Genomic DNA, 14,762 nt, shown 5'->3' with positions numbered 1-14,762 from the left:
TAAATAAAAAACGCAGCTAATAAAACCAATACTAAATATCCTCTCCCTTCGTCTCATCTTAGTGCAGTGCAGGCTAACCAACAACACTCAACTTCGAGGAAATCACGCATATCACCACTTAGTTACTATAATCAACACCTTCATCGATTTCCTTTATTATAAAATAGTATCGATGCACATACACATACGCATGTAAAAAAAATTATAGCAAAGTTGCTTATTGATCTAATTTTTCAATTTACAATTTACGCTCTCTCTAATGCTAGGAACAAAACAAGCATTTAATGCATAAAAAATGGAACTTTGTAAAATCGTCTCAACATCACTTGGATACATTAGTTTAACCCCATTAATTAATATCTCTACTAGTTCATGGTATACACTTGAAAATCTCTCCAAGATCTCATCAAATTAATAGAAATTCTTTGAAATATTAGACCTTGCCACCATTAATCATGTTGAGAGACAGAGAGAGAGAGAGAGGAGATATTTAAAATTATTTGTTCACTTACAATTTTTTATTTTATTTGATTTTTTTTAAACATCTGTACTATTAACTTTTATATATAGAAAAACAAGTTTTTGCACAAAACGCAGCATCAAACATCCTGAATTCTCTTAATGCAAAGTTGCAAACCCCCAATGTGTCAACAAGTTTGGTTCATCATCAACTTACAACAACATAAAGTAGCTTCCAAACTTTCCCTAAATACAAAAAGAATACATTGCAATAAATTTCAAAAGTTAGTTGCGAGGGAGTTGGGGCAGGTGTGGTTAGTTGTTGATAAACTACTCAATCAAGGAAATAAAATGGCATTTATTTAATTTCTGAGCTACAAATGTGTTAGTGAATAACACAAAACCAAGATAGGACAAGAGAGAGACTGTAGAAGCCGGTTAATTCGGCCAAAAACAATCAGCCGGCTTTGCTTGCTGCCATTTGCCAGCCCAGAATATCCTGCCAAATTCTTCATTTTCTTTCACCTCCCTTTTCTTTATAAGCACCTATTGTTGTAGACTCAGTCATGTTCAATTCTCCTCAAAGATAGCTTCATCCAAACAAAAACAAAAAAACTGCTAGTGCATTTCTTGATTGAGATATCATGGTGAAGTTGAAACCGGGCAACGCCTTGAATGGTGTGAACACTCCGGGGATGAAGGTAAAACGCACTCGGAAAACCATCCCTCGAGACTCTCCACCCAAGCGCAGCTCAGTTTATCGTGGCGTTACAAGGTCTTAACATCATCAAAAATGTTGTTGTATGAGTTCTAAATATAATTGTTTCTTAATCGATCGAGTTATTCGATTGGTTTAGGCACCGGTGGACGGGGAGATTTGAAGCACATTTGTGGGATAAGAACTGCTGGAATGAGGCTCAGAACAAGAAAGGCAGACAAGGTTAGTTATACATGCATACTTACACTTCCTCCTCTCATTTTATTCTTTTACTTACTTCTCATTTTATTTTCTTGGTGGGGTCATTAATTTGGTGGATTCTTGATGGGAAATGCAGTGTATCTTGGTAAGTACATAGCAATGTAATCATATTTTTCTTACTAATTAAAAAAAGTATCAAGGATTTGATCTAAATGTTGTGTGGCTATATACGATCTTCAGGTGCTTATGATGATGAAGAAGCAGCTGCACATGCCTATGACTTGGCTGCTCTCAAGTATTGGGGTCAAGACACTATCCTCAATTTTCCAGTAAGTGAGCGACTTCGTTAATTATTTGTGCATTTTCTGTATGATTTGCAGAAATCAATCAGATGCTGATTTGTGTTTCACTGTATATATTTATAGTTGTCTACATATCAGAAAGAGATTTTAGACATGGAGGGACAGTCTAGAGAAGAATATATTGGATCATTGAGAAGGTAAATTAGAACTTGAGTATTGTTTTAGAGAAACTATACCATATGTTAATGCTGAAATGCTTAAGAACTTGGTTTTTTATTGATTGTTGCAGGAAAAGCAGTGGCTTTTCAAGGGGAGTATCCAAATATAGAGGCGTGGCAAGGTAAGATGATGATACTCTCTCTCTCTCTCTAGTTTGAGATTATGCCAATAAATGAGACAAATGAGCTTGTCATGCATTAAAAACTTTTCATATTATCACTAATTAGAAAGTTATAATAATATATAAATATATCACATCTAAAATAAGACAGATTAATGTCTTATAATATCAGTTGTATATATGCATAATATATAATATATTTGGATTTTGATTCTATATATCTCAATTTGTTGCAGACATCACCACAATGGAAGATGGGAAGCTCGAATCGGCAGAGTGTTTGGGAACAAATACCTTTATCTTGGAACTTATGGTAAGCATGCAAATTCTATTTTCAATATTCCATACATGAAAAAAAAAGTTATAATCTTGTTTATCAATACACGTCACATGTGCAATATCAACTTTCATTTGGCAAACAACTATGTTTGACATTACCAATTTACCAGTCCAATTAGTTGGTGATCAATTTCACCAAACCTAAACCTTCCCACACCAAAAACTGCATATCTTTGATTATTCTAATTATCAAATCCAATGTTGCTTGCAGCTACACAAGAAGAGGCTGCCATTGCATACGACATGGCAGCCATCGAGTACCGCGGGCTTAACGCTGTCACAAATTTCGATCTCAGCCGTTACATAAAATGGCTAAGACCTAACAATAACAATAACAACAATACGAACGCACACTCGGACCCAAGCTTAAACCTAGACTCACCGGGAGCCATAACCTCCCCCCAACCGCCTTCAGACGCGGCCTTATCCCAGCCACGGCCCCCCACCACGGCCACCGCCACATCAGCCCTAGGTCTCCTCCTGCAATCTTCCAAGTTCAAGGAAATGATGGAAATGACACTGGCTGCAGAGTGCCCTTCCACACCAACACAGAGTGATCCACCACAATGCAGCATTCCTGATGACATAAAAACGTGTTTCGGATCCAACGATTTTAGCGACTACAACGAGCAAGGAGATGATATATTTGGGGAGCTCTTCATGCAGCCCATGGTGCAATTTGATTCAATGCTTAATGGAGAAGATTTGGTGCTATAAATTTTTATTCTTTCATTTTCAATTAGTCGCAGGTTTCTCAGAGTCAAAGAGTGACAGATTCTAATAGGTATGCTCAAAGCTAATATTCAATTCTTTGAATCATCATTTTTATTTTTTGTAGATACTAATGTAATAAATCTGAGAAATTGACTAGATAAGAACAATTGTTAATTGTTATTTGTTTTTTATTTATTAATAAGACATTTCTTTTGAAATCTTAAATTATTCGATTTCTTGTCCTAACATAAATTTCCTATGTCGACGTCGAAGTACACTATGGTGCATTGCATATTGATATTTGCAATATTGTACGCATAATAAATATAAAAAATATGAGGCACACATTCCAGCGTGAACATATTTATTTGAAAATACAACCTATTAGAAATAAAAGAATAGAAATCTAAAATATTAGACTAGATTTGGTGGGGTACGCCATGCCCATACAATGGTGCAACGAATAGGCGACACTCGAAGGCCCAGGCAGCAAGCTACCTTTGTGGGCCCATCCCCCTTAAAAAATTAATTTAATATCGTGTGGGCCATTGGCCCACATATCAGATACTCCCTCCGTCCACTAATTAAAGCCTCATTTGAGGGTGGACACGGAGACTAAGAAAGCTGAAAAACGTATTGTGGGTGAAATATAAGGGTAGTTGACTAAACTGTTAAAAGTGTTGTGTGGTGGGTCCACTAGTGATAAAGTGTAATAAATATAGAATATAAAAATGATAAAGTTGTTGTAAGGTGAGTCCATTAGTGACAAAGAGTAGTAAATATAGGAAAAATAAGAAGAGTAAAAGAGTACAAAAAACACAATACGACTTTAATTGGTGGACAAAAATTTAAGTGCAAGTAGGGCTTTAATTCGTGGACGAAGGGAGTACTATTAAACTGATAAGAACAGATACTACACTTGATCTTAGTCAAAAGGCCGAGAAAGGTATGCTTAGTTCAGTCTTCTGCTTCGCATTTTATAGGTCTTTCGTGTGAGTTACTTTTGTTCATTACCTTTGGTGTGGGCTAGAAATTCTCTCTCTCCATGTTTCTGTTGATTTGTCTTTTCCATGTCGTTTTTGGCTGGATTTAATTTTGTTCGTATGATTGTTTTTATGAAGATAGGTTTCTTATTGTGACAATTTTTTTTTGGGGGGAATATATTGTGACATTAGTATTATGTATGTATGCATAAATATTTTGAGAAGAAAAGATTCATTCATCAAAAGAGGATTACACATATATCATTTGTTTTAAGTATTATCATAATATTTCGTCCCCAAGGAGCACCCAGCGGTGTGAACTCTTGTCTACAAACAGTGAGGTTCAGGGTTCAAACCCCATCGCCCCCCTCCCCCAAAGTCAAAAAAAATATTGACATAATATTTCTAAATTCAAACAAATAAGTAATCACTTTTTTATGATATGAGAAAATAAGGAGTAAGGAATAAAAATGTGTTATGCAGATATATAGAAAATGTTTTAAAAGAGGAATGTGGATCAAATAATTAAATATTTGGCTTAAAGTTATTTAAAATATTCAGATAATAAAATATGACTATATATTTGTAAAATCTTATAGAGTATATACATAATTCACAATCTCACAACAAAATCTAAATACTTATGTAGTAGAAATGTATTTGCCAGATTTTGTCACGAGTTTATCCTCGATTGGAAACAATAATGCTTCAATTGTATATATTATAAAATTTCTTTCTATGTATATACACGTTTAAATTAATTAATTGTTTTATAGTATAAAATTTAACTAATTATACTTAATCTTTATATATGCAGGGTTGGTTTATTATACTAACATATTTATTGTATAAATATGAAACACTATTATGATTTCACTGCGAAAAAATGGTGAATTCTACAAAAATAGAATCTTCTACTTATGAAATTTGAACCTTAAATTATGAATTTATTTGTTAAAATAATGAATTTATTGTAAGTAATGAAATCCCTCCATATATGGGTTTGTGACGTTTTAATGTTTCTATTTGGGAATGAGATGGTATGACATCAAAATGATGTCTTTTAACAAATAAAGTAAAATTAAAAAGATCCGTTTCAACAACGTTGGTTTACCAACGTACTTACCCTATAAATCTCCATTCATTCATAAAAATATGTCTTATGAGAGATTGACACGAATTTTAAGAAAAATAATTATGTCTTTAGTGAGTAAATAAAGGTAATAGTTAGTGAGCAAATAAATAACCCTAAATATTAAAGCAATATTAGGACAAGTCTATATCTATATGAAAACACAGTTCTAACCTACACTTTTTAGCGCCAAATTTTCTATCTCTTATAACTTATCAACACTCTCCATTTTCTATCCTATATGTACTTATGCATTCCATAACCAACACGTTTCATAAATGAACAACCCACTACACCAATTAGCAAATAAACTGCAACAACCCACTATCGAAAAGCAATAACAAAACTGCTACAAAAAAAAAACACGTTCAGATTTACAATTTATAAATACCATATCATCATTTTCATTTATCATTTCCCACTTCTCTCTACACTCATTTTCTGAAAAAATTACAAAATTCAAAGCAACCCACTTTTTTATTTCTCAATGTATCAAAGATTGCTCCACTGAATCGGTTTTCTCAAGGAATTGCAGCAGAAAAAACTCAAAATTCACGAACCCATAGGGTCACAGCTTCTAAGTATACAAAATTCATGGACGGAGAAGGAGAATGAGAAGAAAAAAGGATGCTTGAAGGCATACACGAATTACGTGTTGGCTGCTATTTTTAGGCCATATGCAGTAAAAAGGATGCATCTTAAATTTAAGTTCTTGAATAAATTTAAATATGTATAAATATCACAAAAAAAATTGTTAAAACGAATAAGTTTATGAAAAAAATTAAAATTTAAAATATTTTATTTGGTTGAACTTTATTTTTTATAGTTGTGTTTGTATTTTATTTATATAAACATATTCGCTATTATATTTTCTCAATTAAATTTAATTTTACTTTCACATTTATATATATTATTAAAAATGCCTTTTGTTTATACTTTAACTATTAATATACAATACTTATTCAATTTAATACTCCAATATGAGTTCATAATCTATATCTATAGGTAAATATTATGACAAAATCTTTAATTTAATGTACAAATAATCAAAACTAAATTTAGACCGACTACGTTTTTTTCTTAATGTTGAACATACTATAATTTTTTCCTTTAAGTCTTTTATATTTATTTTATTTTATTTTATTTTTTATATCAATTTTTAAAAAAAGAGTTATAAAATGAATCAATATAAAATGAACCAATATTCCTTCACCTCTATTACATTCTATAATATTATAAATAAATAAAACATCTATGTTTGTGAACAATTAGTTATAATATTAGAAATAAATTTCAAATAGTATGAGTTTTTATTTATGTTTGTATATGAAAATTTATATTTATTGATTTATTAAATACGCAATAATAATGTACAAAGTTAATTTTTATTATTAAATAACTTTTAATTATTTAATAGCTATAATTATCTTTACACTTTACACAAAGTTATAAAGTTACGCTTTTAAATTCAAGGTTTTAGTGGTTGATGTGAATTATTTTATTTTATGTTTTAAAGTGTATTTTTCGTTTTCTTATATTTTGATTATATTTATATTTATTTAAACGTCCATTTAATTTCGGTACTCGCCGTGCATCGCACGGGCGGACGTACTAGTTTTCATGAAACAGTAAAAATGGCAAATTATGGCAAGTTTTTGTGAACGAAATGTGCATAAATTAATTAAAAAAGGTCGAAATATAACCATCATTTTTATTATTATCATTATCTCGCAACCGTATAACTGTTGTTGGCTTGTTGCCTTGACGCAAAATCATAGTTCCGCTCCTATCCATAGTACTACGGTTTATTTTTCCCTAAATTAAGAGATTATAAAAATTATTCGATCTAATTTCGTGCGTATGGAATTCGTTCATCTCTAGTGAGAAATTATACAAATTTAAAATATCATTGTCGGAATATGCAGTACGACACAAAATGTAACTACAATAAACATTTGAAATAAGTAAGCATGATGGGTTGTAATTAATTCTTTCTTTAAATTGAAGGATTCTGAAATTTAAATCTAAAAATTTCCCTGCATCACTCTCACGGGCGCAAATGCTAAAATAGAGCTGCTATTTGAGTGAATTTTTCAAAAATTATTTTAATGTAATTGCGAGTTTTGGCACAAATGAGAAATTTCATGTTTCCCGCCCAACAGCAGCATCGCCCTTTTCCCACTCAGCTTCTCTTTCACTCCCCAAATCTCCACCCCCTGAATCCCGCCACCCATCCAATGCCAACGTTGGTGGCTGTAAAGGTATAGCGGCTCTACTTTCTTCCACGGCGGAAAAAATGCCATGCCTTAGCAATCTCATCAATTCACCGGCTTCAGCTTTACCAGAGCTCAAGCCCATTTTCTGTGACCCGAAACGAGACTCAGCTGTAGCCCGGGGGCCCGACCCGGATGCCATGAAACTAGGGCCCAAATCGGAAGAGTCCAATGATGACGTCAAACAAGGAGAATTGAGACGGACCGGTGAAGGAGAAGGAGCAATTGGGAAGGGCCCCAATCCGGAGTTTGACCCGAAGAGGAATCTTGGTTCCTTTCCCGGACCAAAACACCGCTTGAATAGAGCTGATGAAGAAGATGGAAGAGAAAGTGAGAGGAAAATTCAAGAAGGGATTCCCAAATTCGAGTTGCTCTTCCTAGTTGGTGCTCCCAAATTGGTAAATTTCACTGCTATTGTTTCTTGAAGTTCGACGGTGTTCCTTGTTTTTCGTATGGCTAGGGAAGTCCTGATAGAGTTGAACTTTGTAATTGATTTCTTTGTGTGGCGCTGAAATTTAAAGATGCTGTGTTTCTCCATAATTTGTGATATTAAGTGTAGTAGTAATCTTACACTTATATTTTTCTAATGTCTTCTGTAAGTTGCCTGTTCTTCATTGGATTGTTGGTTTAGTAACATTAGTTCTTTGTTGTGCATTTATTAGGATATCTTGTTTGATGCTTTATAAATTAGTTATAATTGCTTCAACTTTCAAGTTGTATTTTGTTAGGGTTATATTTCAAAAATTCTGGTTAAAACAATGATATTTGAGTTTGAACTTTTGTTTGCAGTTGTTTTTCCCTATGATTTGCTTTGGTTCCATAGATTTAATGTCATTGGAAAATTCGACAGCATTAATGATTAGATGATTTGTGCTTATATTCCTTTATGATGTTCAAGTGCCCCTCCTCAAAGCCAACCTTCCAGGTGACTCTTTTGTTATCTTGCGGTAAAGAAGAAGAAATTCTTTGAATTTTGTAATATAAGACAAAATCTCTAGTGTTTGTGTGCTAATCCGAAGAATTCTTGGAAAACTGCTGGAAAATCCAGTACAACTTTACAATTCTGAATAGCTTGTACTCAGGAATCTGTCAATAACATCTAGAAAGAAAAAGGAAACAGAATAGAAAAACAAAAAAGAAGAAAGCTCTATGTAATGTAAAATGACTTTCATGGTTTCAGAATCAGTGTGGTGTTTGCCGAAGTGAAGTCCACCCTGAGGAGAAGATATTGTGCTCTGTTCGTGGTTGCAAGGGTGTTTTTCACCTGATATGTGCTAAAGAGAGACTGGGTTTCTCATCTTCAAAGGAAAACCAATTTAAGTGCCCTCAACATGTAAGTTTCATTGCCATCACTACTGAGTCTCTGTGCTTACTGTTTATACTGTTCATACTGTTTATGCTGAGTTCATTCTCATATAAGGAAGTAGAAAAATAGATTTTGTGTATGGGTTTATTTTAAGCTCATTTTTAGTAATGACGGAGATGGAGTGGACCTATTACATATATGCTCGTTAAGCCAAACTTCTAAATTCTACTAATTACAGATTCTTTCTTTTTTTTGTAGTTGTTTGCTCTACAGTCTGTTAATGAGGATTCACATTTCTTTAATCTCTTTTATGATCAGGCATGTTTTCTTTGCAAGCAAAAAAATCATTTGTGGCGATGCATAAGATGCCCGATAGCATGTCATGATAAATGTGCCGCATTTCCAGAGCACGTTGTCCATATTCCTGACCAGCCAGGGGAAGTAATTTGCTGGAAGCATCCTACTGATTGGCGTCTAGAGAAGGTCCATCTCTTCCTTTGCTCACAAACATTTTCCCCCTAATTTCTTGTTTACGTAAAGATTTGTCATTGGTTTTAATCAACATATTGGATTAATGTCCATTATGTTCTATTATTTAGTATGTACCTTTTATGTCATACTTCAGTTGATTGACATATATCTTTATTCCTATGCAGCATGAGGTTCCAGCAAATATCATGAAGGTCAGATTTTTATTCTTTATGTTTTTTCCTTGTAGATAAATGTAAAACCAAGTCTTCTGACGAGTTTGAAGAAATCTTTATTATGAATCTACTGGATCACGTAAGGATTTTTGCTTGTATAAATGAAATGACTTTTATCCCTCCAATATTAAAATAAATTTCTTTTGGTTACTTTCTTGTACTTTTCAGGATATATTTTCTCTGTTGCCTCTTCCATATACTGAGGAGGAGTTCAAAATTGACATAAATTGGAAAGACCAGGCAGAAACTAAGTTGGAGCCACATTCATATGTTCATATCAAACGAAGTATCCTTTGTACATGGTGTCCCACGAAGCATCTCAGGGAATACTTTCAACTATCATTGAATGCATTGATTTTTTGAATCTTCTATCTTCAATTGAATATAACTACTAGTTACAACTCAGGATGAAAGTTAATCAACTAAGGGGGCGTTTACTTTGGAGGATTAGCCTTGATAGATAAAAATAGTAAGGCTAATCCTTGTTTACTTTGATGGATTGAAACTTTGGGATATCCCAAGGGCCCTTGATTATTTCTATTATTCAAGCTAGTTTTGCTTAATTCTTATCCCATGGAAAAGGTGGGATTGGAGGGATCCCACTCTTGAGGATAAAAATACTCAATCATGCAAAGTAAACCCCCCCTAACAGTTTGGCTGATTAAGTGTTTAGTAAGTTTTCAAATTATGTTTGTGAACAAATTACCTTTGGTGTCTTAACTATATTTAGATGTATACCTTGTAAAGAGAAAGCGCAATAGTACTGATACTGATATTGGATGCACAAACTGCAATTCTCAATGCTCTGATGGTTGTGTATGCAGGTACTACTCTCCATTCAAAACAATTTCCTAATTGCGCAGCTAATCGTGTTCTGCACCAAATTTTTAAAACCAATGTTGCAATATCCATCTAAATTATTTTTTTAATTTTGTGGAACAGGGTTCAGTGCATCAGCTGCTCAAAAGCCTGTCGTTGCTCCAAAAACTGTACAAACCGACCCTTCCAGAAAGTGAAAAAAATCCAGATTGTCAAGGTAAATTTTGGATTTTCTTTTAGACTTAATCAATTGTTTTGGGTTTCACCCTCAAGAATTATTTATGGTGCTTATCAGACAGAGCTCTGTGGTTGGGGTGTAGTGGCTGCTGAATCAATCAATAAAGGAGATTTCATAGTAGAATACGTTGGAGAAGGTAACTTCGTGGACAATGGAAATAATACTGCTCCAAATACTCTTTTTCTCATATAGTCACTTACCTATTGATCTCTGTGCTTGTTCCATTTATCACCATAAAAGTTCATACATTTGTGTCTAAATGGAATTCTGCTTTCTCGCTTAGTTGCATATATTTGTCAATAATGTTGCAAAACAAAAATTTCCTGGACAGCAGCTGGCATATAGAAGCATTTTACCTGGGAATGGCAAAACATCTAGTACTTAATTATCCATGAGCTTCAGCCTCATAATGCGGTATTATTTCAGTATGTAAACTGTAGTCATGAGGAGGACATCGGTTTGTATGTTCAGCTCAGAGCACATTTCCCCCCTAGTAAATGGAATAAATGTAGTTGTCCCATCATGGTAAATTGTTGAGTCCATTTTATGAATAAATTGCGCTGAATGTCATCCAACATATGTGTTTCACATTCACCATATTTAAACATAAATGTGAAGCCAACTTGTGGTTAAGGTCCAGCTGATCACATATATCATGCCAGGTTTTCCTTTAGCTAAAGTTTTATAGATAAAGACAACTGAAGATTTGGTATATCTGACTTTCCAAATGCTAAGAAACTGGAAAATCTCTATTTTCCACATTTAGGGAATCCAAGTTATCCTTGTACTTTCAAATGCTTTAAATAATACTCGAGTCATCAACTCATATTACTTTTATCTTCTTTACGTGGATATCAAATTAAAGTTTTTATCTATTACTGATACAGGACTTTACTCATGATATATTTTCATATACAGTAATTAATGATGCCTTGTGCGAAGAAAGGCTGTGGGACATGAAAGACCAGGATGCTAAGAACTTCTATATGTGTGAAATTAATAAGGACTTTGTGATTGATGCGACATTCAAGGGAAATGCTTCACGGTTTCTAAATCACAGTTGTGCCCCTAATTGTAAACTGGAGAAGTGGTGAGTATATTTATGATTTCTCATCATATTTCTAAACATATAAATTCTATAGTCTGGTAGGGTAGGGATAATCTGGTATTTAAGACAAGTACAAAAGTCTTACAGCATTGGTTGTTAGGTACCTTCTATATGTTTAAAAGTCCCAGAGTCTGATCCACATATTTGTTACTCTTCACATAATAGCTGGACTGAAATATAATTTAGACTGAATATAATTTATTTTAGTGAAAATTCTCTTTCTAATTAAATCATTAATAGACTACTGACTGTCTTACCTAATTAATAGGCAGGTTGAAGGGGAGACACGCGTTGGTGTTTTTGCTTCCAGATTAATTGAAGTTGGAGAACCACTGACCTACGACTACCGGTATTCAGGATTCACCCTTTTCCTTTTGTCTTCTTGTTTTACTTATAATACTGAATTAATGTTTGAGCTTCAATATTCTTGTCAGAAGTTTCGAGAGAGAATCATAAATATCCGGTCTTCTTCATATCTCTAGTTTCTTCATTTCACATTTCAAACATGAACAAAAAGGAAGCATTTGAAGATTTACTTGATCACTCAGTAATGGTGTGGCTGGAGTTAGTCACTTCAACTTAGAGCTACACTATCATGTTTTGACTTCTAACACACGTAGGAAATAAGGAATCTCATCCCCTTCTCTGTGGTGATGAGTGAGCTAAGAAGGACAATGTAATGAGCAGAAGGTTAGATGGGACTATTGGAACAAATGTGAGTGAGAAAGAGCCCCAAATGAAGATAATAGGGATAGACACCCAAGTGTAGATAATTCAATTTATTAGTCAAGATTTTGTGAATAGAAGCAATTATATAGAAACTCCCGACAGTGGTAGCCGGCCTAGTTATAGAAATATGTTGTGAACAGATTTGAAGTCCAAACTTTACCATCTTTCTCATCTAATAAATACATAGCTAGTGCGTCCAAAGAAGAATATGTGTTGATAAACAATAGCTGCATAAGCTAAGAAACAGTTTTTCTACTTGTGCAGATTTGTACAATTTGGACCGGAGGTTGAGTGTCATTGCGGAGCTCCAAACTGCCACGGCTACCTTGGAACCAAAAGGAAGATCGTGTTTGCCCCAGATACGAAGATCAAGACGGAATTGCACGTATCATGGGGTCCTAAAAGACAGAGATCATCCAAGAAGATGGTAGGTATAGTTACAAATTGAGTTCATAGCAATTTTTGGTGGAGCATGCATGCTATGTTGTATATCTACTGTTGTGATTAAGCGCATTGTATAAGAGGCCGAAAGAAATTGGAATTTGTCTTAAAAGTTAAAAACATTAATGTATCTCATTGGATGCACTACTACAGAAAGAGCCAAAACAACTACAGCTCAATTGTTACCACTACTAACTAGATCTTGTTGAAGTATCTCCCATGTCTTTCCTGCAAATTGTAAGGTATCGGAAAACCGCAAATTCTGTTAGGGTTGATGTCTAGCAAATTGTGTCTTTACATTCCTGTGTATATTTTTGGAAAAGACACTAACTAGTAACTATTGGATTTTGAGACTTGTGGAGGAGAGATGCTTCACTTTTCTCTACCTGTGTTGTATGTATTAAATGATGGTTTTCACACTATTTATGAGAATCTTGACTTGATGTTAAATAAAGATCAACTTTCATAGTTAAACCATGATACATGAGATCCTCTACTCTTGTTTTTTGCATGTCTTAGTATTATTTTTATTTTACTGGTGAAGTAAAATACTACTGTAATTAGAAAGTATATATATAGGGTTTTCAAAAGTATGGTTGTAACTGAGTTCCCCCTTTAAGAAAGGCTTTGCAGATCTTCTCCCAGTATTTTCTATCTGGCTCTGCTTCGAGTAACTGCAGCTTAGCCTCTTCTCCAAAGCCTCTCTGCCAACAGTCATATTTTAATACTCAGTAACAAGAAAAATAAGTATTTTAATATTATTATTAATTAAATTACCTGGATGCAATCGTTTGCAAGAAGACGATCAATTAAATTATCTAGTATGTCGTTGGTGTATTCTGGATGCCCTTGAATCCCTAAAATATTGTCTCCAAATGTGAACATTTCCACTCCAGTTTTATCGGACCACGCCAGCACTTGGGCTCCAATTGGCACCTCCCAAACCTATTTTTAGAAAAACAGCTCGAATTATGTACGTAATAGACAAATCCGACTAATTTATCATTATTATTGATAAATTAACAAATAAATTAAAAAACTTAAATTCAAAATATTTGGCATTACCTCGTCTTGATGGCACTGGATAATCGAAATAGCCGGAGGGATTTGGTGACACCAGGCGTATGAGTAGAAATCCTGTGTGAAATTAACTTTCCTAACTCCAATATCCCAACCAGTAAAGGACTTGACCACTTTGCCACCCAATGCTCTGCACAAAACCTAACAAAATCCAATTTCCATATTAGTAATGAAGCTTAAATAATGCTAAAAATAGTAAGCACTGCACCGCACCGCACCTGATGTCCGAAGCACACGCCTAGAAGCTTCTTTTGCATGGCGAAGAGAGTCTGCAAGAGGAAGCAAAGTTGTAGAACCCAATAATCGTTGCTGTAAGCATCGCATGGGCTTCCGCTGATGACGAAACCTTGGTATTGGTGGAGATCGTCCAGCGCCGGGAACTCCCCTTTCACCACGTAGAACACGTCCCATTTCTCTCCGTCGCCGCCCAGTGCCGCCGCGAACACCTTCACATACCCGCCGTGGACTCTCTTTACGTACTCCGAGTCCTCTGCTGCTTGTAGAAGGGCGTATCGTCTCTCACCTCCAACCTTCATTTTCTGCCCTAATAATTTTACTCATTTTCATTCCACCTTTTATAGACGGAAAAAACTATACACAAATATTTCTGCCAGATTTTCTTTCAGATCACTACCCCATATTTAATTATAAATGATGATATTTTAGGGTGGGTGTTCAATATTTTATTCTTTTTTATTGCCAATTTCTCTATGTTGAATTTTCTACTGCCAATTCAACTTCGATCTAAGAGAAATTTTAAATTAAAATTAAATATTTATACCCCATCATAAAATTGCTTCAGGTCAAATATATTTTACTTTGAAGTTTCTTCCATATGGTCACTAAAAAAAAGATGGATCACGTTGATATGAGTAG

At 34.1% G+C, this 14,762-nt stretch overlaps 3 protein-coding genes and 1 pseudogene across 4 annotated transcripts; 2 read left to right on the top strand and 2 right to left on the bottom strand.

The window, feature by feature from the left end:
• The first annotated feature begins 828 nt into the window (after positions 1-828).
• LOC131005038 (AP2-like ethylene-responsive transcription factor At1g16060) lies at positions 829-3,298 on the top strand. Of its 2 annotated transcripts, XM_057931834.1 has the most exons (8): positions 829-1,234; positions 1,317-1,399; positions 1,515-1,523; positions 1,619-1,707; positions 1,804-1,877; positions 1,970-2,020; positions 2,257-2,333; positions 2,571-3,298. In XM_057931834.1, exons 1-8 carry the CDS (start codon positions 1,104-1,106, stop codon positions 3,074-3,076), a joined length of 1,020 nt encoding a protein of 339 aa, XP_057787817.1. In that variant the 5' UTR covers positions 829-1,103; the 3' UTR covers positions 3,077-3,298. The 2 variants fall into 2 exon arrangements, with proteins under 2 accessions (XP_057787817.1, XP_057787816.1); XM_057931833.1 differs by lacking the exons at positions 829-1,234; positions 1,515-1,523 and having other exon boundaries at positions 1,323-1,403.
• Positions 3,299-3,875: 577 nt separating this feature from the next.
• LOC131007447 (U2 spliceosomal RNA) lies at positions 3,876-4,023 on the bottom strand (annotated as a pseudogene).
• Positions 4,024-7,278: 3,255 nt separating this feature from the next.
• On the top strand, positions 7,279-13,280 carry LOC131005033 (histone-lysine N-methyltransferase ASHR3). Its single transcript, XM_057931825.1, has 11 exons — positions 7,279-7,859; positions 8,642-8,794; positions 9,086-9,250; positions 9,424-9,450; positions 9,640-9,757; positions 10,202-10,295; positions 10,414-10,507; positions 10,586-10,664; positions 11,447-11,618; positions 11,905-11,985; positions 12,630-13,280. Exons 1-11 carry the CDS (start codon positions 7,485-7,487, stop codon positions 12,811-12,813), a joined length of 1,542 nt encoding a protein of 513 aa, XP_057787808.1. The 5' UTR covers positions 7,279-7,484; the 3' UTR covers positions 12,814-13,280.
• Positions 13,246-14,519, bottom strand: LOC131005034 (gamma-glutamyl peptidase 5-like). Its single transcript, XM_057931826.1, has 4 exons — positions 14,105-14,519; positions 13,872-14,027; positions 13,584-13,751; positions 13,246-13,510 (listed from the first exon to the last, which is right to left on the bottom strand). The coding sequence occupies exons 1-4, from the start codon at positions 14,420-14,422 to the stop codon at positions 13,391-13,393; spliced, it is 762 nt and encodes a 253-aa protein (XP_057787809.1). The 5' UTR covers positions 14,423-14,519; the 3' UTR covers positions 13,246-13,390.
• Positions 14,520-14,762: the final 243 nt, after the last annotated feature.

This window comes from Salvia miltiorrhiza, chromosome 1 (assembly GCF_028751815.1).
Source record: "Salvia miltiorrhiza cultivar Shanhuang (shh) chromosome 1, IMPLAD_Smil_shh, whole genome shotgun sequence".
NCBI lineage: Eukaryota > Viridiplantae > Streptophyta > Magnoliopsida > Lamiales > Lamiaceae > Salvia > Salvia miltiorrhiza.
The sequence above is the reverse complement of the archived record's forward strand: the minus strand, read 5'-3'. Positions and strand labels throughout refer to the sequence as shown.

What these genes read in the sequence shown, in the direction of transcription:
- LOC131005033 (XM_057931825.1), top strand. Translation starts at nt 7,485, where the DNA reads ATGCCATGCCTTAGCAATCTCATCAATTCACCGGCTTCAGCTTTACCA. An exon ending in TCTGATGGTTGTGTATGCAG is followed by an intron (nt 10,296 to 10,413) that starts GTACTACTCTCC and finishes TTTGTGGAACAG; the next exon opens with GGTTCAGTGCATCAGCTGCT. An exon ending in AAAAAATCCAGATTGTCAAG is followed by an intron (nt 10,508 to 10,585) that starts GTAAATTTTGGA and finishes GGTGCTTATCAG; the next exon opens with ACAGAGCTCTGTGGTTGGGG.
- LOC131005034 (XM_057931826.1), bottom strand. Translation starts at nt 14,422, where the DNA reads ATGAAGGTTGGAGGTGAGAGACGATACGCCCTTCTACAAGCAGCAGAG. An exon ending in GCGTGTGCTTCGGACATCAG is followed by an intron (nt 14,028 to 14,104) that starts GTGCGGTGCGGT and finishes GGATTTTGTTAG; the next exon opens with GTTTTGTGCAGAGCATTGGG. An exon ending in TTGCAAACGATTGCATCCAG is followed by an intron (nt 13,511 to 13,583) that starts GTAATTTAATTA and finishes GACTGTTGGCAG; the next exon opens with AGAGGCTTTGGAGAAGAGGC.
- LOC131005038 (XM_057931834.1), top strand. Translation starts at nt 1,104, where the DNA reads ATGGTGAAGTTGAAACCGGGCAACGCCTTGAATGGTGTGAACACTCCG. An exon ending in GTTTATCGTGGCGTTACAAG is followed by an intron (nt 1,235 to 1,316) that starts GTCTTAACATCA and finishes CGATTGGTTTAG; the next exon opens with GCACCGGTGGACGGGGAGAT. An exon ending in TATATTGGATCATTGAGAAG is followed by an intron (nt 1,878 to 1,969) that starts GTAAATTAGAAC and finishes TGATTGTTGCAG; the next exon opens with GAAAAGCAGTGGCTTTTCAA.